The sequence below is a fragment of the Passer montanus genome, unplaced genomic scaffold (assembly GCF_014805655.1).
Source record: "Passer montanus isolate IOZ18808 unplaced genomic scaffold, ASM1480565v1 scaffold56, whole genome shotgun sequence".
Taxonomy (NCBI): Eukaryota; Metazoa; Chordata; class Aves; order Passeriformes; family Passeridae; genus Passer; species Passer montanus.
The window spans coordinates 4671550-4693743 of NW_024370595.1; the positions used below are offsets into that span (position 1 = coordinate 4671550).

The following is a 22194-nucleotide window of genomic DNA, read 5'->3' on the forward strand; positions in this document are numbered from 1 at the left end:
TCAGCCGACCACATGCTGTTTTGGGGCCTTTGGTGGTCTTGATATGATTTTTTGCATTTCTGATGTCAGGTGGCAGAGCCAGGGGCTCTGGTGAGCAGAGGACTGAGGGGAGTGCTCTGTCCTTAGGAAGGCAGGCTGGGGGTGAGATGACACACAACCATGGTTTCAGCAGGACTGAGTGGCTCTCCTTCCCTCCTTCCTCTCCTTCCCTCCTTCCCCTCTCCATGTACTCTTTCCCTCCTGACCCTGGAATGTCCAGGGCAGTTCACAGTGAAGTGTAGCCATATGCTGAGCAAGGTCTGATTCCCTGGGAATATGGAGATTTGAAAGGGATTCTTCTACTGTGCCTCATTGATACCTTCTTGTGAAGGTTGTGCACGGAGAGGTACCCAGACATTGTATTTGGGAATATGGGGATTTGAAAGGGATTCTTCTACTGTGCTTCATTGATATCTTCTTGGTGAAGGTTGTGCACGGAGAGGTACCCAGACATTGTATTTCAATTTACATAAAAATATATATGTACAGGAAGCAGGCCAGGAAGAATTTGTACAATATATTTAGAAGACAGAAGTGGAAGGACACTGATTTGTTTTTTCATTCTCAGATGTAAAATATATTTAGTTAACAAACTACAATTCTTTACCTGTCAGCCATTTAGTCTGCTGAAAATAACTCAACAAAAGTTATGTTTCCTTCACCTTAATATTCTCATTCCAGGCAAAATTTTGAATATGTCTTGACAGTTCTGTTGTCACATAACAGATTTACATTTAAGTTCTGCATTTGTCATATATTATTTATTAAAATTAAAAGCTCATGCTGGATACATACAGAAAATTTCAAATTCTGTGAGAATAATGTTTGTAGAAATAATGCATTGTTGATATACATCATCTTCAATTCTGATAATGTACAAAAGGGAAATCTTAAAGTGTTATTGACTAGGGGAAATTTTTTCTGCACAAGAAATACAAGTAGTTATAGTTGTTTATGGTTCATGGAGACACCTGTGGTTCCAGAGGAATTATTCTCAATGAGACTCATAATAATCTAATAAGTTTTACTCTGAATGTCCTTTTTAATGCGTCTGTGACTGGTTTCCTACATCCTTTGTTCAATTCCTAAATAAGTGGTCTAGAACTTTACTTAGATGAGGATCATCGAATCAGTTATACCCCAGACAGAACCTACTGTTCACAAATTTTACCATTAATATGACTATTTCTGCATAACATATTTGATTGAAAGCAGCTGAAATTTTGCTGTTATGATAAATGAATTCCCGTTGAAAATAATACACTATTTTGATAGGAAAGAATTCTCATTTCTATGTATGTCCTGAGAATTTTAATAAATAAAATAATTCATTGAAGCATATGTGTTAGAAAGGAACAATTTCTGCCTTTGTATGCATACAGCTATTTATTCCAGCAGCATAGCTGTTAGGGATTTAATGACATTTAACATTAAAATTAACAAAACCTTCTTGGTGCAAGAATAGAAAATCAAATATTGTCTGGTTATTTCTCAGGGTCTTTGTGATGTAAAGTGTGATCTTTCTGTACATTTACCATTGCCAAGACTGGTTACAGGTAGTTTAGGATCTCAGGACTCATTCCAGGTTGTGACTACAATGAAATTTGCTTTTATTAAACCCAGCCTAACTAGAAATATTTCCATAAATTCTCAAAATTGATGAAAGAATAGTCTGAATCTTAAATTGGAATAATTTGAAATTAACAAGTCCACTCAACAAAAGCTCTGCTGAAAGTCAAAGGTAAATCTGAAATCTTCTGTTCTCATGACTTTATTCATATAGATGACGTGATATCACTTGTCTTCATACCTCAAATTCATAGTAATGCACAAAAATAACCAGAGACATATAAAATAACCAGATCCCATGGCTGTCCAGTAATATCCCTAATTTTGATCATTAAAATTAAAGATATGGTCAGATGTGTTAAGTACTTTCTTAAACTGGAGCAAAAATAGATATAAATTGTTTGAAAAAATGTTGTTCTCTACATAGTGTGATGTCCACTTCAGTGGCATATTTTGTTTGTTATGTTTTGCATAAAGCCTGCATTTTTCTTATGATTCCTGGAGGATTATTTTAGCTTTGCAACCCCTTCAAAGAGCCCCCTAAAATGCTCTACAAGAAAAAGGAAACTGTTAGTTAATAAGAGGAGCATTTTGTTTCCTCATATAGTAATTTTCTTGTATGTCATGGTTGGAATTGCTAGTGCAGAATCTTACTAAAATAAATCTTAATTTTGCAGTTTAGCATATATAATTTATGATGTTTGTCTGTTTAGCCAGTTTTGGTTTTTTAAAAATTTTCTTAACATTTGCTTCAGCTGGAAAGGTTTCCACATACCAGTGTTCACAAAGTATGTTTTACTGTCTAGGTGCTGAGATATTTTGAACTACAAAAATAGCAATCTGAAATGAAAACGTGTTCTTTCTAGAATATTTGAAAATAACTTCTGTTTATATTATGAGCTTTGAAGAAGAAGTATCTTTAGAGAATCCAATGGAGATATTAATATATCAACTTTGTTTTATTATTTCAGTTTGGCTTCTCATTTCTTAAAACATTGTATTTAATTAAAAGTAAAGTCCTTATTTATAGTTCCTTAGCTAGAAATAAAACAGAACTATCTTGTGAGCAAGAAATTAATAAATATTTAAAATATGTTTTTATTAGTACAGAAGAGGATTTATTTTTCATTAGCATTTGTTTCAGGAAGTGTAATTACAAAGTGATTAAGATTGGAACTTGCTTTCCATTTAACAGCTGCTTTTCTAACTGTGCTAACATACCCACACTTACTTGAATTGGCCTAGAAACTGCAAATTTATATGAAGATGCAAATAATTCAGCAGTCCAGGGAAAATATGCCACAAAAGTTTTGGTCTTCCTGCAATTCAAGGGCCACATATAAGTGTCACAAAAAATCAGGGAGCACACACTTCACAGTAAGCACATGAAAATTCCTGATATGTAAAGTTGTAAAATGAAGACATCCTTGCATAAAGAGGAATCAAAATATCCCAGTCTGAAAGGGTTGAAAGGGTTGTTTATTACTCTAGAGATGAATGATGAATGAGACAGCTTTGCAAGTAAGTATTAGGTAATAGTGGGGACGCTTGGATGTGGTGACAGTGGGAGAGAATATAATGGTTTGGCTTATCTTTCAATTTTACTGCCACAGAAAGGTGATTTTTTACAAAGAGCTCTGCTTTTTGCATCTTTATCCAAACTGATAGTAGAGGGAAGGCAGGATTTAACTATAAAAAATTGTTAAATCAACATCCAACTTCCAAGTTTAACTTTGTCAATCTATTTAAACAGATCATGCCCTTTTGATAAACTCTGGTATTGCTCATGCTTCTTTAAAGGATGGGAATTTATGCAGACAATATGAGTCCTTCTAATTATACTGTTGAACAAAGAAAAACATTTCCTATGCCTTTTAATGATATTTCCAGAATGTCTTGTACATTTGTTTTATCTCTTCCTGTGAAAGGACACATTTTTTCTTAATGCAAATACTGTAGGCACTGTTGGATTATGTACAGAGCTTGTGAGATGGTTCAGCACGGTGTAAGCCAGGAGGTAATACCAGAATTCTAATTCAAGAAATTGTCTTCTGCCAGATGGAGCTGTACCTTGCTGAGAGGTATTTACAAGGCTGCTAATAGAACAGCAAATGGCTCTTGGGCCTCTTGTCTAGCTTTGGGACCAAAATGACCTGGTTAATCTAGCAATATTTGCATCTGTTTGTTGCTGATACTACCTTTTTTTTTCCTTTCAATGCTTGTTCAATTTAAATTGAATTCACTGAAACATACATTACCATATAAGTTGCAGGTGTATAAATTCATGTAAAAGGGCATATCCCCAGGCTGTAGGAACTATGTATCAGTTCCTCAGACTAGCACAATATTAAGTAGCTAAATTGCTCTTGATTACGAGGATTGTAAACTGAAACAGTTGAGGCAAAATCTTTCGGTATTGCAGAATATTTTCTGCTATATTTTTTTAATTGCTCTTTTGATACTAATTCAGTTTTCGAAGTCCAGTGTGTTTCTTCTTGCAAGCGCTTCATTTGGAAATATACTGTGCTTCTGGTTTATGCCATGCTAGTACAAGGCACAGTTACTGTGCAGGTTGTTTCCATCCATGACAATGGCATTGATGTGCATGTTCTCAACCCCAAGCTGCCTACCCCACCTGGGACAGTTGTGCCGAGCATTATATACTCAGCTGAGTAAATATACTAAAGTGTAGCTGAGTAAATACACTAAAGTATATTTTGCACTTGCTGATGCCACAGATACAAGTCCTTGTGCCAATGCCCAACACAGTTAAAAAGGCAAGGCAGAGTAACACACTGATCAAAAACATGGTACCTGTCCAGCCATGTAGTCTGAGCATAAGATTGTTCACTGGTAATGAATACAAAGAAAAGGCTAATTTAGGCTACTGATGTGAGGTGTTTAACCTGCCCTGTACTCCCTGTGATGGGGAAAAGATGAGTGCTGGTGGTGTGGAAACTTTCAGTGGGGGCACTGAACTGGGGAGTACCACTCCTAAAGATGGCATCCAGTTGTGTAGTAAAAGATGATACATTACAAATGGTCATGGAGATGTGCAAGAAAATATCCATCAGTGGCAAACAAAAAACCACTTTCTCTAAGAAAAGTGAGGAAGAATCTGGTACAAATAAGTACTGGCATTGATCAGAAATGGGGTGTCCTGTGTTGGAGCCATTTCCTTTCTGTTCTTCATTTGCTGTCATTCATACCCAGCTGTAGCTCTTTTTATAGCTTCTCTTACCTCCTTTGCATTTTAACCATACATAAAGTGTTTCACATACATTAGATATCTGGAAATCTTTTCTGCTCTCTTTAGTTTGCTTTGAACCCAGTTCTACCTGTCACTGCAGGCGACTTCCCTTCAGTCAGGAATAATTGACCTTTTGTGATTTGTGTCTGTAGGTGTGAGAACTCCATTGTCATCCTGTGCTTGTTCTCTTTAGAGAACAGAGATATTGCTGCATGTTTAAAGGACATAGCAAGCACAAGGTTTGTGGAAAGAAGTAAATTATTTTATTAGATGACTTACTGACTTTAGGGGAAAAACTGTGTGAGTTGATCTGAAGATAGATAGGGACCTCAGTGCTCATGTGTGTATATGTGCACATCTCTTTCTGACAGCTGCACAGATTGCTGCCCAGTTCAGAGTGCCTCAGCTTTGGACACTCCAAGTTCAGTGATGTTAGTCCAGCTGAGAGAGAAACACAAAGAAGCGTAATACTGAACTGCAAAGATGTCTGGTACTGTCAGTTGTGCCAGGGCAAAACAAAGTGGAAGAATACTGATAAGGTGACCTTACAGGCAGTTTGGGGCATCCCTGTCAGTGCTAGGAAACTTTTTGGGAGTAAGCTACTAACTTGGAATATAACAAATGGTGATGAGGGCTAACACCAGGATGCAGCTGAAAACATTGCACCTTCAATAAACAGTGGAGTACTACTCTGTGTAAGCTGACAATGCTTATGCTTTTGTAAGAAGAGAGCTGGTGAAGGGATTCAAAGAGTATCCTGCAATGACCAAACTTTTGGAGCTGGAGAATAATCTTTTGTGTTTCTAGAAGTCAAAGAAAACAACATTGAGAAACTGGGCTAGGAGAGCCATAAGTTAGCATTTTAGTTATGTGAATAGTCAGGAAGGAACAATTAAGCAGAACCGCAAGATCTTTAGAAATTGAAATGTGAATCTAAATGGACACAAATTATATGCAAGGATTAGGAGTACAGTGATAGTGCTGTATGAAAATGAGAAAAATGGAAAGATTTGCAGGGGTGAAAAAAAGAGAATGGAGCTGGCTGGCATGGAGAGTAAACTCATAGCTAGACATCAGTAAAGACCTGGCAGAGGAGTGGACTGAACTTTGATTTGAAGAGAGTGAGGTTAGATTAATTGGAGAGAACAAGATCAGTGAATTGTCAGCACAGGAGACTTTGCTGAATTGTATGTAGTCTGTGGTGAAATTATCTGGAGTGAGAAGCAAGGGAAGTGGGAGAAGAGGGTCAAGAAGAGCATCTCTTTGGCAAGAGGATTCAGTGACATAGATGTGAAGAGAGATCAGTGGAAAGCTGGAAGAGGAAGAGGCCTCCAAAGCCAAGAATAGTACAGGCAGATGTCAAAACCAGTGATTTGCTGGGAGGAAAGGAACATTGCTTCTAGTTTCACTTCAGAGGTCAGTGGAGGGGACTCTACTGTGAGAGTGATTTTGTTGGTAATAAAATTAAATGTTCTATTATTATCGAGTATTTTTAAAGTTTCTGTCACTGGCAGAAAAAAAAAAGGGGGGGCCAAGCTGAGGCTTGAAATGAAGTCTCCTCTTTGTTGTAGTAGTTTACATTACAACTTATTGAGGAAAAACCTCTTTATTTATATAGATACACTAACATGGAGGAAAACTGAATTGTCTGAATTAGATTGTGGAGCTGACACCACCAGATGCTGTGAATATTGCACAAGATTTATTTGCTTTACAAGGAGAAGTAGGCCCAAGGTCATGTATATGTTTCTCATTGGCCCCACAGAGATTTTTGACTTACACCACGAACTAATTTCCTTTCTCTGCCATAAATGCATGTACATGTATACCAAGGAAAAGAAGCTTTGTATCTGGTATACTGACATTCAAAAAGATTTTGGTTAAGCCTTCAAACACTTCTCAAGTTTACATGGCCTTCGGTGGTGTCTCATTGTTCTATTCAAACTGCAGAATAAATATCTCCTCAGTTAAATGGTTACTAAGATTATCCCATGTTTTCAATATTATACTAGGAATCTGACTGTATTCTTCTGACACAAAGTATATTTAGTCAGTGTATATTCTAAAGTGCTAGCAATTAGTACGCCAATGCATAGAAGAATTTGAAGCACTAAGTATGTGCTGAAGGTTATCATTAAATAAATTACTTCAGGGATATTCGTGCAAGTTGTTTATTTCCATTGTAACTACCAGGGCATGGTATATTTAGTGCAAACTTAATGATGTAGTTGCATTTAGAAAAAGTCTTCAAATACATTTTTAGTCCTTAATAATTTCAACCAATACATGTAAATAGCTCACTTGTTCTTTATATTTTGGCAGATATTATTCTTTATCATAAGAATAATTGGATTTTTCAGGTTTAAGGTACACTGATGGAATATTATTTTTTGGCTTTGTGAGATTTATGAACAGTATTTAGAATATGTAACTATTCAGAATAAAAATTTTATGCAGAAGTATTATCGCTTTGAGCCATAATTATATATTATTCCCTACTATGGTAATGTTTTCATGTTTGATAGATATACATCTGAGTTGTAAACTGATTAAAATCTTGAAGCCTTTGAACTCTGTTAGAGATTGTTCATTAAGTCTTACAGCTTTTAAAAATACATCAGTAAATAGAACTTCACTTTTCTACTTCCTGTTAAGGTGAGAAGTATATGCTGTGGCAGTATCAACAGGAGTGCACTAAATAAATCCTGCTGCAATTTAAAATTAAATTGTGATAATAATATTTTCTTTTTTTAGTAACTGAATTTTAGTCTTCCTATATAACTTAACAATTCCTTGGGAATTACATGAAATTGTAAAATGTTTGACAAACTAACTTCACATTTCTTTCTCTTCCCTGTTACCTTCCCGTGCATTAAGCACTCTGATTGAATTGGAAACTGGAACTATATAATGGAAGCACATGCAAAGCTAGATCCCTTGCTCCAATCCTTCTTGATTTGTATCAAGTTAACACCTTGTAAAAAGTATGTTTCAGGAAAAAAGAAAAAAAGCCTTTGATAAGTATTTTGTTCCTTTCTTTCAACCAAAGCCTAAATTTTCCACTGCTTTCCTGTACAATCGTATTGCTGTGAATGTGTCGCTGTGTTTTCCACCTAAGAACTTCTGAATATGCTTATCAACTTCAAACACTTCTGGCAGGGGAGAGAATGGTGGGGATCGGGGGCTTGATTTCTCAAGTATAATCAAAATCCCTGAAATACCATCAAAGTTGGTGGCTGGGAAGAGGAAAGAAACCCTATTAATATTCTCACTGAGGGAAAGAGCATTCTGATGCCACATGGAAAAAATCCATGTAGGTGAGCATTGTTACAAGTTACAAGAAAAGGTTTCTACCTAGACAGAAAGTCAATCAAACTTAAGACACAAAGAGATAGGAAATAAGGCTTCATTATTTTCTAGTGTTGATGGAGCTGCTTGTCAGTAAAGGCAAGATTCATCTCACCTCACTTTTTCATTCTACAGTGTTGATATCTTTATTTCCATTCTTGGCTCTCATTGCAGTCACTGGAGAGAAACAGCTCTTGAAAGGTCATTTTGGAGTACGAGTTGTGTGCCCAGGAACAGGGTTTGAGCTCACAAAGAAATGGGATAGTCCTGTTCCAACAAAGAGTGTGTCCAAAGCTGTGGATGAATGAGTTGGTGGGAGCAGGGAGAAAAGGGAGCTTGAGAAGGGAACAAGTCCAGGCAAGCAGAGGTGATTCAAAGAAGAGAAGAATGAGCCAAGTTCTTGCTCGTTTATGTGATTTTTGTAATTTGTTTTTGAGAGGAAAAAAGCCAAACGACCTTAACTCAGGTTTTGTTTCTGTGTCACCTGGGAGATGATATAAAGTTCACACAGTTTTTTGTATTGAGCAACACATATTTAAATTCTCACGTGTAATGTCTTATGTTCTGATATAAATTTGGGGTTTTTTTGAAAACATTCCTACTTTTTTCAGCTTCATTCAGATTCATCAAATGCCAAAATTTTAGTTAATTACAACATGCTCAATTTGATTAGACAGTCACTATAGATGCTGAACAAGAGTGTTATTCAAACATTGTTGAAATTAGAAAATGATTTTCTAATTAAATAGGGTATTTTTGCAATTACCAGAATTATTCAGTACTGGCTGGAGAATACTTGCTTGGAGAAATTCTGCATCTCCAAACACTGTTTTGCAAAACAATTTGCAAGAGAGCCAAACAAAAAGATAACTTAGATGGCAGAAAGAGATATGAAATCTGACAACTCAGAGAACACCGTCAGTATGAAACTTTATAGATACATTTGCCATTTATACCCTGATTAATAAACCTTCTTATGAGAAAATATTAATTTTTCTGCAGCTAAAGTTTGCTTTATCCAATGCTTTATATTTGCCTGCCAAGGCATCATGCAGGCATTTGGAGTCACATCATAATATAAATTTTCAGGGCATTTAATTTTCTCAAAAAATTGATATTTTTAATAGAACTAGCAAAGTGATTTTCCTCGTTACTAGATAATGTATTAAACAGACTATCCTGGTGCCTTCCATCACAATGAGAAGAAAGGAGGAGTTATTGTTTACATTATTTTCATTATAATGCATTTGAATTTAGAGCAGCTTGAAGGAAGTACTGCTTTTTATGGACTGGGAAATAGATTTTTATTCTCCTGTGCAAACTAGACACTATTTTTACACAAAAGATGTGGTAGTATTTACTGTATTCCTTGCTTTTTTGCTGCTTGAACTTAGAAGTGAATTTTGATAACTTAAAAAAATTATCTTCCTGATTATATTAAACTCAGGGGTACTGCATTAATATAAACAGCACTAGTAAAACACTTTAATTATAGCTTCCTGATCATTACTTTCAGTTTTTCAGCTTCAATGAAGGTTATTTAAATAGGCCTGGTCTAAAGTTTAAACAGAAAAATAGCAGCTCAATATAGGCTAAAACAAGAGTGGTTAGGTATTGAGAATGGTTTTAAATTGATAGTGACTAAGAACTGCTTTTATGGGAGGAGGTACAAAACTCACTCCTGAAAAATAAATAAAATTTTGTTGGTTTGGGGAGCTTTCTTTGGGGGTGTTTGTTTGGGTTGTTGGGGAGTTTTGTTTGTTTGTGGTTTTCTTTGTTCAGTTTTTTGATTGTTTTTGTTGTGAAGTTTCTATTTTATTGCACTTCTTAGAAAAGTCCAGTAAAGAAAAAGGAAATGATAGCCCCTAAGAAAGATTATAAAAGAGTGTTGGGCTGGAGGATTTCTGTGTTTGTTTTTTTTTCTTCTTTGTGGTACTGTTTGATATATATTACTAAATATTACTAAATAATTTTAAAAGTATTTATGTTGGGTTTTTGTTCTTCTTTTTTGTTTGTTATTAAGATATTTGTTATTTTCTCTATTGCTTGCTCATAATAAAGCAAAATATATTAGATGTTCAAAATAAATGTCATCATATAGATAAACAGTTTTTCTAGTATTATGGAAACTATCTAAATAATAGGTTTTCTGAAGGCAAAGGAAAAAAAACCCCTAAATATTCCACTCAATAAACACTCATATTCCATCTCTGGCACTGTAAAGATATTAATACCTAGCTTGTTTCAGATTTTTTCATAATGCTAAGGTAAAAATGCATTAAAATATGTTACTATACCTTCTCGTTCTAAGACAGAAAATGCAAAACTCTGTTAACCTTATCTGGAAAGGCCAAATTTAGAGAAATAAACTAAAATGAAAAATATCTTAAACATATGTGTAAAAATAATCCTGATATTTCAGAAAGTTAATTTTGTGTTTCTCTGGTGGGACTTAGGAACAGTTGAGAATCACTTGATTACACTTAAACCAACTGTTTGACTGTCCAAGCTGTTCAAAAGACTAAAACAGAAAGAGGATGAACACTGGGGTACCTGGGTGTAACCTGGGTGTAAATTGCTGACCCAGGCCATGTCCTACATAACTCACTTGTTAGTGACCTTCCATTACCCTCCTGTGTTCTGTTATCAGTTAAGTGTAGACCCATTTCCATGCTTGCATTACAGGAGTAGCAATCCTTCTCTTCCACTGCAGAGCTGGAGGTGGGAGGTGGGAAGCAGAAATTAGTGTAGCAAGCATCTTAATTTTCACCCACTTGTTGAAAATATAAGTATTATCTTCATAATTTGAAAAAAAAATCCAGTACTTTTATTTCTGTTTTTGCCTCATTTCAGGCACTCTATTTTTATATATAATATATATAATAATTCCTATTCCTAACACAAGCCTGAGTAACACTCGTGATGGTGTGGGTTAGATGACAACACCAGGACTAATGTGTCTTTCTCAAATAAATTTCTGAAAATGTAGTACATTTTTAGGAATTGAGAACTGGACTTTCTCAAGCTCTGCCCTATCAGCTGGAAGTGCCTTAAGCCCTAAGTCGGCCATCTGTAACAATTAGACAGTGATGTCTCTGCCTGATTGATTACAATAGCTGTGAACTGCTCATGTAGCTAAGCCCATGTTTAATCATCCTGCTGGTGGTACTTATTGCCTTCCCACATTATACTTTTTCCATCTTCCCCATCTGTTAGGTCTCCATGGGGTGACCTTGTTGTGGTCTTTCAGTACCTAAAAGGAGCCTGGAAGATGGAGAGAAACTATTTACAAGACCATAAAGGCTCCAAACAGAAAGCGGGCTTAGATGAGATATTAGAAACATCTTTACTGTGAAGCTGGTGAGACACTAGAACAGGTTGCCTAGAGAGGCTGTGAATATCCCATCCCTGGAAGTGTTTAAAGCTGGGCTGGAGGGAGATCTGAGGAACCTGGTCTAGTGAGATGTTATCCCTACCAGCTGCAGGGGGGTTGTAACTAGATATCTGATTTTTAAGGTCTCTTCCAACCCAGACCATTCTATGATTCTATGATTTTCTTTAGTCTCATTAAAAATGTTGGTGTATACATCTGGGACAATCTAGAGGGTATATTTATATATTATTTATTTTCTAATACTTTTTATATAGGAACCTTAACATTCTGTGGAATGGATGCACTTAGAATAGGATTCACTTAATTTAACCTTAGCTTGCTAGTGCATTTAAAATTAGACTATTTACAAAAGTTTTCCTTGTAAGGAGCAGGTAAGAGCTCAGATCTGTGGCTTCTCTGGGGCAGAAAGGCCTGTGCACTGTAGTGCACCATGATGGCAGGGAGGGCTTGTGAGGCTCCATCTGCCCCCTCGTTTACCTTTAGTTAACATTTCATGGTGGATGGGAGGGAAACCTCCAAGTGCACCCTGCTGGAATGAAAATCTCCACTCTGCTCTTCTCTTAGGCTGCACAGCCTGTAGCATAGGGTTTGTGGTGGAAAGTTTACTGACCTTACATCATTAACAGCCTTTTATCAGGAGGCATCTGCTGAATTCATAATGAAAAATAATCATTAGTGCACAGGAAACATCCTTCTACTTCTTAATTCAAAATGCAATTACATTGCTCCTTTGTCCTGGTGAACTTCTGTACATGAGTTCTCTATCATTACATTGTGTGGCACTAGAATGGGAATCTCAAAGTGGAGAGAAAAAGAGAAGAGGGTGGAACATACTCCTTTCTATGCAACATCTGGCTTTTTAGCAAAGTCTAGGGTTTTTAAAATAGTTGAGTGTACTCTGATGAAATTATTAAAGAATGGGCTGATTAATCCCTACCATAAAATGCAATTTCCTTTTATCTTGTGCTTTAACCAAAATAAAAGAGTCCATTTGGAAGAAAATAAAACCCAAGAAAAGTGCCCCAAGATGCCATTTGTGAGGGTTGGGATTAAGAACGTTAATGGAAATAGCATTCAAGCAACTTCCTCTCCTGAATCCTTGCTAAGAAAAAGCAAAACAATAAAGAGTTAGTAAGGGTTATTTAATTTGAAACATTTTAGAACCAAAATAAATCACAGTAAATTTCTGCCATATCCATTATATTTGATTTGTTTAAACCATATACAAATACATTGTAGTGTAAAAAAATGGGTAGGCACAGTTTGTTTCAAAAACATGCGAAACATTTTATTTTATGTGACATTTCTATAGCAGGGAGATTTGAGCTATAGAAAGGTATTTTAAGAAAAATGTCCTTAAGCCTCAAATTTGTTTTTTGCAAGGGCAGAAAAACATATAATTGTCAGAAGTGAGTTTACAATACATTAAATGTTTCATAAAATACAGAAAATGTAACTGCAAATATTGCAAAACCTATTTCAACAGTCCTAATGCATTCATTTTTGCACAGTAAACCTCACTAGTTCTGTATGAATCTATCTCATTAGTAGAATATTTGTATCAGAACCATTCAAACAATTCATGAGAACAAGTGCTGTCAGACAAGATGTACTTAATTGATTTTCTCTTCTAGTCAGCCATGATGATTTTAATCTTTTTGAGCTCAGACTCACAACCACACCTCATTACACAGATGTGTGGGAGAGGAATAACTATGGCTTTCCCAAGAAGCTGAACCAATTACATACATTTGTATTTCCTAGACTTTAGAATGGCATGAAGGTTTCATAACAAAACCAGAAACTGCAAATTGAGGATAAAATTTATTTTGGGATGAGAGAGATATATCTCCTAAAAGGAGAGCAAATATATTGCTAATAGGTGATGGTAGATCCAAGGGTGACAAGAAGTCACAAAAAACACTAACAGATCATCTTGAATCTTTATGCTGCATTTTATCATGGCATGTCACACTTCCTTAGTAGGGTATGAACTAGTCTGTCTATAGAGGAGATGTTCCCCTAATATTCGTAGAAACTTAGAATCCTTTAGGTTGTTAAAGACCCTGAACATTAGCAAATCCAACCATTACCTAACACTGCAGAGTCCACCATCAGGGATGGTGACTCTGCCCTTCCCTAAGCAGCCTGTTCCAATGCCTAACCACCCTTTCAGTGAAGAAATTGTTCTGAACATCCAACCTAAACTTTCCCTGGCAAAACTTGAGGCTGTTTCCTCTTGCCCTATCACTGGTTGCCCAGAAGAGACCAACTGACCCCTTGCTACAACCTCCTTCCAGTAGTAGTTGAGCAATAAGGTCACTCCTGAGCCTGCTCTTCTCCAAGTTAGACAGCCCCAGCTTCCTCAGCTGCTCCTTACAGGATTTATGCCCCAGCTCCTTCACCAGCTCTGTTTCTCTGGATACAATCCAACACCCCAATGTCTTTCTTCTGAAAGTGAGGGGCCCAAACTGAACACAGGACTCAAGGAGTGACCTCACCAGCACAGGAGCACAATCCCTGCCCTGGTCCTGCTGGCCACACTATTTCTGACACAGGCCAAGTTGCCATTGGCCTTCTTGGTCACCTGGGCACAATTTGGCTTACGTTCAGTGGCTGTTGACCAGCACCCCAAGGTCCTTTTCCATGGGGTAGATTTCCAGCCACTCTTTCCCAAACCTGTAGCATTGAATGGGGTTGTTTGACCGAAGTGCATATGTGCATCTAGGTAGATCCACACAGACAAATTTATCTGCATTATGCTGGTCTTTCCAAGAAAAACATCACCCCTAGTTCTGTGTGTTCAGGTCTGTTTCTGTACTTGAGATCGTGTTCTTCCCTGGCTGTCTGCAGGATTTCACATTTTTCTATTGCAATAGTATATTTATTTTTAAATGAAAGGTGAGGTACCCTTTCATCTAACAATGGTCTTGCTGATTTTTAAATGATCAATTACAGTATCTTTTTTACTAGAAGTGATGTGTTTTCCAATTTTTTTCATGATTTCTCTTACTGGGTACTAACTTACCATATGTGAATAGGCTTTGGATAATTATCGGAGTCACTTATTCTGACAGTCTTGTATTTAATCTCAGTTCCACCACAGAGATCTAGACAGAGACTGCAACAAATATTGTATTAACAGTCATTTGAAACTGCCAGGTGGAGTTGGCAGACCAACTATTCTCTCAGAACTGAAGTCTGAAATTTTTCTTTTGGTGATCAGACTTTGGAAGGCCAAGGAAAGGCCCATTGCTTGTTCTGCATACATCTATGTTGAGATTACAGCCAATAGGAAAATATTCTAGATGGTAGGAGGCAAGCCATAGCACTTTTCTATTTTCTCACTCAGGATCTGATTTTCCCTATCCTAAGTTTACTCCAGGCAGTAATTCTATGGAAAATCTTGGCATAGATTCAAACAGACAGAATATAATGAGAAATTGTTTCAAAATTTAGCAAGCAGATGAATATAGAATTATAGGTTTTGTTCCGTGTTTTAAATTTCACAGAAACTCCAATGTATGGTAACTAGTAGGTAACTACACTATAATTTTTATGTAATTCCAGACTATATGAAATTCACAGTAATTTAATGTTAAATTAATGATCACTTGCTGTTTTAGCCACCTGTTTTCTGCGCTACAACAGGTGTCTGGATTTGAAGGGGTCATGGGTATGTGATAAACATTTTGAATATATTTTCTTTAAACTGGTAGGAAAGTCCATACTTTCAGATAAGGTGGATCAGTATGTCAAAGACTAGCAGTGATGGAAATGTTGATACTAGTGAAATGATAGGACATTCAGAAGGTAGTCTGCATTGATAAAAATGGAAAGAAGAAGTAGGATGAATATTGTGGTTATTTCCTTTTGTTGAAAAGAAAATTACTTACTTTGCAAGTTGAATTATGACATTTCTTAAAATGTGTAACTTTCTTTTTGTTCAGAACTAACCTTACATATGTCCTAAGCATGCCTACACCTGAGTCTCTTTTTTGAGATTGTTTTCAGACACTTTTAGATATTCTTTTAAGAATGACTTCATATTTATCAAAATTCCAGAACAAAACACTGCATACAGTGAGAGACTGTCCAAGATTGAGAATAATTATCTGTCTTCTGTTCTTCATTAAATATTTTCTGATGAGATGTCAATCTTCAGGTGTGCAGATGATGCCTACTTTTCCTGCATTGAATAACAGAGGAGCAAATAAAAGTCTGGGAATTACAGAGTGTTTGAGTTTCGAAGGGACCTCTGGAGGTCTGTCTCAAGCAGGACCACCTAGATCCTATTTCTCTGGCCTATATCCATATGGCTTTTGAATACCTCCAAGAATAGAGACTCCACAACCTCCCTGGGCAACCTGTGTCAGTGCTTGGTCACCAACACAGTAAAAAAAAGTGTTTCCTGCTGTTCAGACGGAACCTCCTGTGTTTCATTTTGTGCTGTCTCTGGTCCTTTCCCTGGGCATCACTGAGGAAGGCCTGGTCCTGTGTTCTTTACACAATGGACCCAAGAATTTATGCACATTGATGAGTTCCCCTCTGAGCCTTCTCTTCTCCAGGCTGCACAGCCCCAGCCCTCAGGCCTTTCCTTGTATTATTGGTCTTCCAGTCCTGCAGTCATTGTAGCCCTTCACTGTAGCCCTTCTCTCCATTATGTCCACATCTCTTATACTGGGAGGGCCAAAACTGGATCCAGCACTCCAGGTGTCGCCTCAGCAGTGCTGAATAGAGGGAAAGGATTTCCTCTCTTAACCTGCTGGTAATATTTTCTAATGCATCCCAAGATGCCGTTAGCCTTACCTGTTGCAAAGACAAGTTCATGGTTCATTTTCCATTAGTGTCCACCATCTGTCCAGGCCCTGTCTGTTTCTGAAAAAGCTGAGGTTATAACTTCTGTAGAGCTTGCAGCACGAAACTGATACAAATTGAGAAAAAACAAAATTTTAAGCCTGATGAAACTCTACCAGTTGAATTTAAATTTTGCATTAAATTGTAAATACAAGTAGGAGTAGAAGTTAGCTTTAACTTTTTTTAACTCTCACCCCTGTCTACCACCAGTCTTCTTTCAATGCCAGTGGTTTGGTCTTGGGAGATTTCTGCTGCTGTTTTTCCAATGAGAATCCCCTGAAGGTTCCCCCTTTCTTAGGACACATGCTCCTTCCACAGATTTCCCCAAGGCTGTGCAAGTTATGAGCTGTCAGTGAAGGAAGTGCATGTAGGCAAGGTTTTAATGCATGAGAACATCTTGTATTTTGTGTCCCAAATCAAGCAGAACAGGGCAATGAACCTGGGTCTTATACGTACTGGATCCTACTGGCTCTTGAATCATCACAAAATAGAGATGCAAGGTAATGTAGAAAACCAGTTTATTTAAAAAACTTCAATTCTGACCCCAAAGGCTTCACTATTATTATTTAGCAAATACTATTGGATAAACTTATAACCTAAGAAAACTGTAATATTCACATCCATAGAAACTTATTAACAATTGATTTTATTCCCAGAGTAATCATACAGGGGTTTTCTTTTTTCCAAGTAAATACAGGGCCAGAAATCTTGCAGTAAGACAGAGTTAGAAATATCTAGGTCATTTCCAGAAAAAAGGTTCACTTCTCTTGCTAGTTTTATGCCCACAGTTGACTTCTAATACATATTTCACACTTACCTTCACAGAGTTTCATTTTGTTCATTTCAAATTCTCATTTTGATTTTCTAAGAAAGAACATACTGAATTCTGCTCTCCACAGAGTCTGACATCTCTCCCACATTGGGACAATTTGCAAGCTTTTCCTTACTGGATAGCTGAAGTTATTAATAAGTAAAACTTTGTCCAAGACAGGTCCCTGGGGCTCTCACTTGAAACATTCTCACTATCTCACACTGAGCTGACATCTGCTTTTTGTGTATATTTAGGCTGGGCGATTTCATTTAGATAGAAGTTTTCCATGTAAGCCTCTAATATGAAGAGGAGGAGGGGAAAAAGGGGGTGACTGCTAAATCCTTGCTTGAATCTGACCTTCCTTCCTCTTTGCAGTGGTAAACCCTCCCTCAGCTGCTGCAGAGTACCAAGATGTACTTTTTGAACCATGCAGGCTCTGTGTATATATATCCCTGTCTGCAGAGAGGAAGAGACAAGGAAAGTGCAGTGCAGGATGCAAAAATGTATTTTTAAGCAAATATAATCATTAGTGTTTCTTATGAATTTAAAGTTTTAGAACACAAAAGGTTTTGATAACTTCTAGACTCCACTGATCCTTTTCCCTAGAGAGGAGCAAAAGAATGACATGGTCCTTTTTGATTCCAAGGGGTATGCTGGAAAAAAAAGTGGGTGGAAGTAATTTTTACATTGTTTAATATGCATTCTTGGACTTAATATAACTAAAAAAATAATTTGTGCCTGTATATTGTGTCATATGTGGCCTGGGACAGGAACTTTCTGTTCCTTGGGGAAGAGCAATGGGTAGTGTAAATAGCATGATCCCATGATACTCAAGGAATCTATTAACTCTGCAGTAACTAATACTTACTGAGTTTATCTCTTCTCGCTCTGGTACACAAATTCCACATTGAATTTGATCCAATTACATCAGTGCTCAGGCCAGAGAGCCTGAAATTGAGACCTCAAGTTGTGGGGTAATTGCCCATGCAATGAGAATAACAGCTTTGCAATTGTGCCCTATGCAAGCATCCACACTATGTGTAGTGAGGTTCCTCCCCAGGCCGGCTGCTCCTGCCTCCAGCTACACATTTGACTGGCACTGTGACAGTGATGGTATGATCCCAATTCCTGCATGTGGCCCTGTATAATTAATCCATTTTCTTGCATTTGCCTCCTCCAAGTTTGAGCAAACCTTTTTTTTCTCTTTTCAGTCACCAAGTAGCCCTTGAATATTTTTTGGATCCTTTCCTCCCCTTGCCACTCTTCACAAAGGCATATTATTGCCATTCATTGCTGAGCTACTGTGCATTCTCCAGGGAGGTTTGTTAGGTGGCATTAATACAGACTAAGATCTGCTCTGTCTCCAATCTTCCCAGTGGCAGCTCGTTGCTTGCCAAGTGTGAGGTCAAGAGATCTATGTTTTCCGTCAAACAGCAGCCGCTGCTCTTATGAGCGCTGTGGCAATCTCCAGCTGGCTAGCCTGTCATGGAGATAGAGCCACAGGGGGCATTCATTAAATATACTAAAGGATGTAATAGGGGGTTTTAGCTACTCTATTTCATTCCTATAGCATTGCTGGGTTTGCTGTTTTTTTTTGTCCTATCAGGACACTTTTATCTAAGTGAGATTAGGCAATGCCACAGACCAGTTTGGCTGACAGAAGAATGGGAAGGGTCTGGCTAGCCAGGAAATTAATTTACTTTTTTTTGTCTTTTTTTTTTTTTCCTAAAATAACCACAGCAGAAGCATTAGCTCTTATGTTTTACAATATAATCAGCTTGATCATAGTTTAATGATTGAAGAGTGATTCAGCTCTTTCAAGAAACAAATCATTCAAAAACAAGGATCTGACCAGTTGGATTGGAAAACAACACTTCTCTGCAGTAAATTTATGCATGTTCATAAGGAAAAAAACCCCTTTCACCTTTCAAAAAATCCTCCAAATGCATTTCAAATTTTTCAGGAAATATTTGAAAGCTGTAACAATTCTCTAATCCTTTCTAGCAATCTTTTGTACCTTTGTCCATTCACATCTTGGACACAGTTGGCCCTTCTCTCTAATCTCCTTTTTTTTTCCCAAGTCCAAATGACAGCTTAACATCAATGCTTTCGAAGCCAGAAGAGCAATAATGATGCTTGATGCCAAAATGGCAGAAAAGGCCAGCTCACCAGGTCCAAAACCTTAGAGGGATGAAGAAGAAAGCCTCTGGAGCCAGGCATGGTGGGAACTGTCCTTCTGAGGCAGATCTTGCAAGCAATATTGGGTGATGGACACCGGGACACTTGTACACAAGGAACCAGGCCAACTTCTTCAGAGGGGTGTCAAGGACACAGAAATGAGAGCACCTATCAGTCTGACAGGCTTCTCTTTGCACATTTTCTGTCTTGCCAGGGTTTACTTTTTATCTCTTGGGTTTTATCTATTTCTGTAGGTGTGTGAGGTGAGCACACTTCCATACTGGGTTGAGTGACCATGAAGCTGGCATTATGGACAAACTTGCTCTTTCCTAAATAATTCCAACATATTTTTAGAGAGCTTGTGTTCATTAATTTCCCAGTTATTCTACAAACTCTATAGTTTTGTGTTTGCAGTGACCTTCACTGCTGGTAAAATTTCTTTCTCCAAAACTCAAACCAATGACTGTTAAAAGCAATTCTAATCTGCTGGTGACGTCTATGCCTCGGCCAGTCAGCTTTCCAGAGAAACAGCAATGGAAGAAACATCTCATGAGGATCTCATGAGTTTAGGGTAATGTCACAGCTGCAGGTAGAAAGCAGATGGCAATGAGCAATAGAGAAGTTTAGTTTTCATTATATGCAAGGACTTCCCAGCCTGAGGAACTGGGGGCTACGTTTAGTGCCCCAAGACGTCTCTTCTAGCCATAACTGGCTAAAGGAAGGAGCTGCTCATTCAACCAAGCTCAGAGAATTACGTCCTCCTGTCCTCTACAACATGGTCATCTCTTAGTACTCTCTCAGCTTCCTAAGGGCCAAGTAAGGCAAAAAGGCAGAATTAATATACCCACATGTGTGAGTTGGTCTTAGTTCAAGAAAAAGAATTAATAAAATGCTGAACTTCAGAAAACATTGCTGTGCTTTTCTGAGTTTTATGAAAACTCTTGTCTGAATCTGGCAAAAGAAAGTGTATAAGGATATCATTTTTTGCATGATCATTTCTCCTCTCAGTTCTCCTTGTGATTTTAGTAACATAAAACAAATGAGTGTGATCACAGCAGTGTGTTTTTCACAGAGCTCTTGTATCATACAAAAATGCTTTCAAGTTTCAGAAAACTTCTTTCTTTCTCACATATCTGAAAGATCTACACATTTAGTCATCAGGACTTGGCCAACTCTACAACATCCTTTTCACTTGTCTGTCTCTGCTCTCTGTGTTTTTCAGTCTAAAGAGAGGTATTAAATCTGGGTGTTGTCTGAAAATCTTTTCCTGTGGTGAAAAATAAATAGTTTTTTGGGTAGAACAGTAAAGTTTCAGCAATTTTACAAGTGCCTGGGGTTTATTTCCAGCAGTCTGTTAATACTCAAATCTGTTGGACATGGTGAGAGGTATGAAAGAGAAGTGCTAGCTGTATGTGACTTAGATCAACAGGGAAACAATTTAATGAGTTTGATCCATATATTGTGTTACAAAGTGCCATACCAGGATCACACACCTAATCTGAAGGGATGCATGCTTGAAAGTAATTTCTAATGCTGCATAATTTATAAGAATTGTTATTTTACCTGTAAAATTGCATGTTGTATGCATGGGAAAAAACCTAAAAAATGCCAAAACAATAACACATGCAAGATTCTGAGACAATGTAAATTGGAACAGACGTTCTGAAACCAATGAAACTATGTGAATTTTGACCTTGTATCTCTAAGGCTAGAGGTAGAAAGGTGAGCTTGAATACGATACTGTTATATGCTCAGAACATCTCTTCTTTTGGTATTAACCATCCCTATAAACATTCCATTTCACTTGGAATATGTAGGATAATTCAAAATATCCTTGCTGCAAATTGGTTGGAGACAAACTGTAGTATCCTTATTAATCTTTGCTTTATTTTATTGTTGTTCCAGGTTAGGTTTCCCCATGATGATCGTGTCCTGTACCATTGGGATGTGCTATCTTCTTGTTGCTCATGTTGTAGTAGGTTGGAATTCATAGTAATTTATACTTTCAAGACTTTGATAAGCTTTCCCTTTTGTGTTGTTTATCCCAGAATGCTAAGAACGCATATGAAAGGAAAAAGGTATGTAAAATCCCAACATATGGTATCAATCAAAATGATTGTTGGCATAAACATCAGATATGGTCATTCTTAACCTTTTGTTTTATGAACAATATGGAGAATCAGGCAATCAAAATTAAAAGAATCCATATATTTCATTAAGAATGCAATTAGTATGCAGATAAAAAGGAATCATCTCAAGGGAATATGCTGTGCCTGAAAGTTTGTATTGACACAATCTGAGTATAGTCACAGATGAAAAACTCATTCACAATAGCAGATGTTCAGTAATTTCTTTTTACGGCTTCATTTTTCTTTGTCAATATATTTAGCTATTTGTATGAAAGTAATTAATATTCAAGTTGTAATAATTGAAAGTTAAGCAGAATATCTGTACACTTTGAAGGATGTATCATTATCTACATTAAAAATAAACATGTCTTGAAAATGTGCTGTGGAAGGAATTATTATTTTGGAAGCAGGACTGTATTGCCCAGAGCCTTTGTTTTTCATTTTAAAGCTCCTAAACTCTGTTAGGCTACCTCTATTTTTTTTCCTTAAAATAAATTAATGCCACTTTTCTTACAAAAGGGCAAACATAAATGGTGATAAAGCATTAGACATCTTCCATTTAATCATTAATGCACTTTTGTGAAGGAGTACTCTGAATATTTTAATAGGTTAATACACT

The 22194-nt window shown here is 37.0% G+C and overlaps 1 protein-coding gene across 1 annotated transcript in view; it reads left to right on the top strand.

Annotated features, from left to right (window-relative positions):
• The window catches only part of OCA2 (OCA2 melanosomal transmembrane protein), a 185986-nt gene extending 164214 nt beyond the window's left edge, over nt 1-21772 (top strand). The window contains exon 25 of the mRNA XM_039725691.1: nt 21352-21772. Coding sequence (XP_039581625.1) covers nt 21352-21439 — 88 coding nt within the window. The 3' untranslated portion in view covers nt 21440-21772. The remainder of the gene's footprint in view (nt 1-21351) is intronic.
• The last annotated feature ends 422 nt before the right edge of the window (nt 21773-22194 follow it).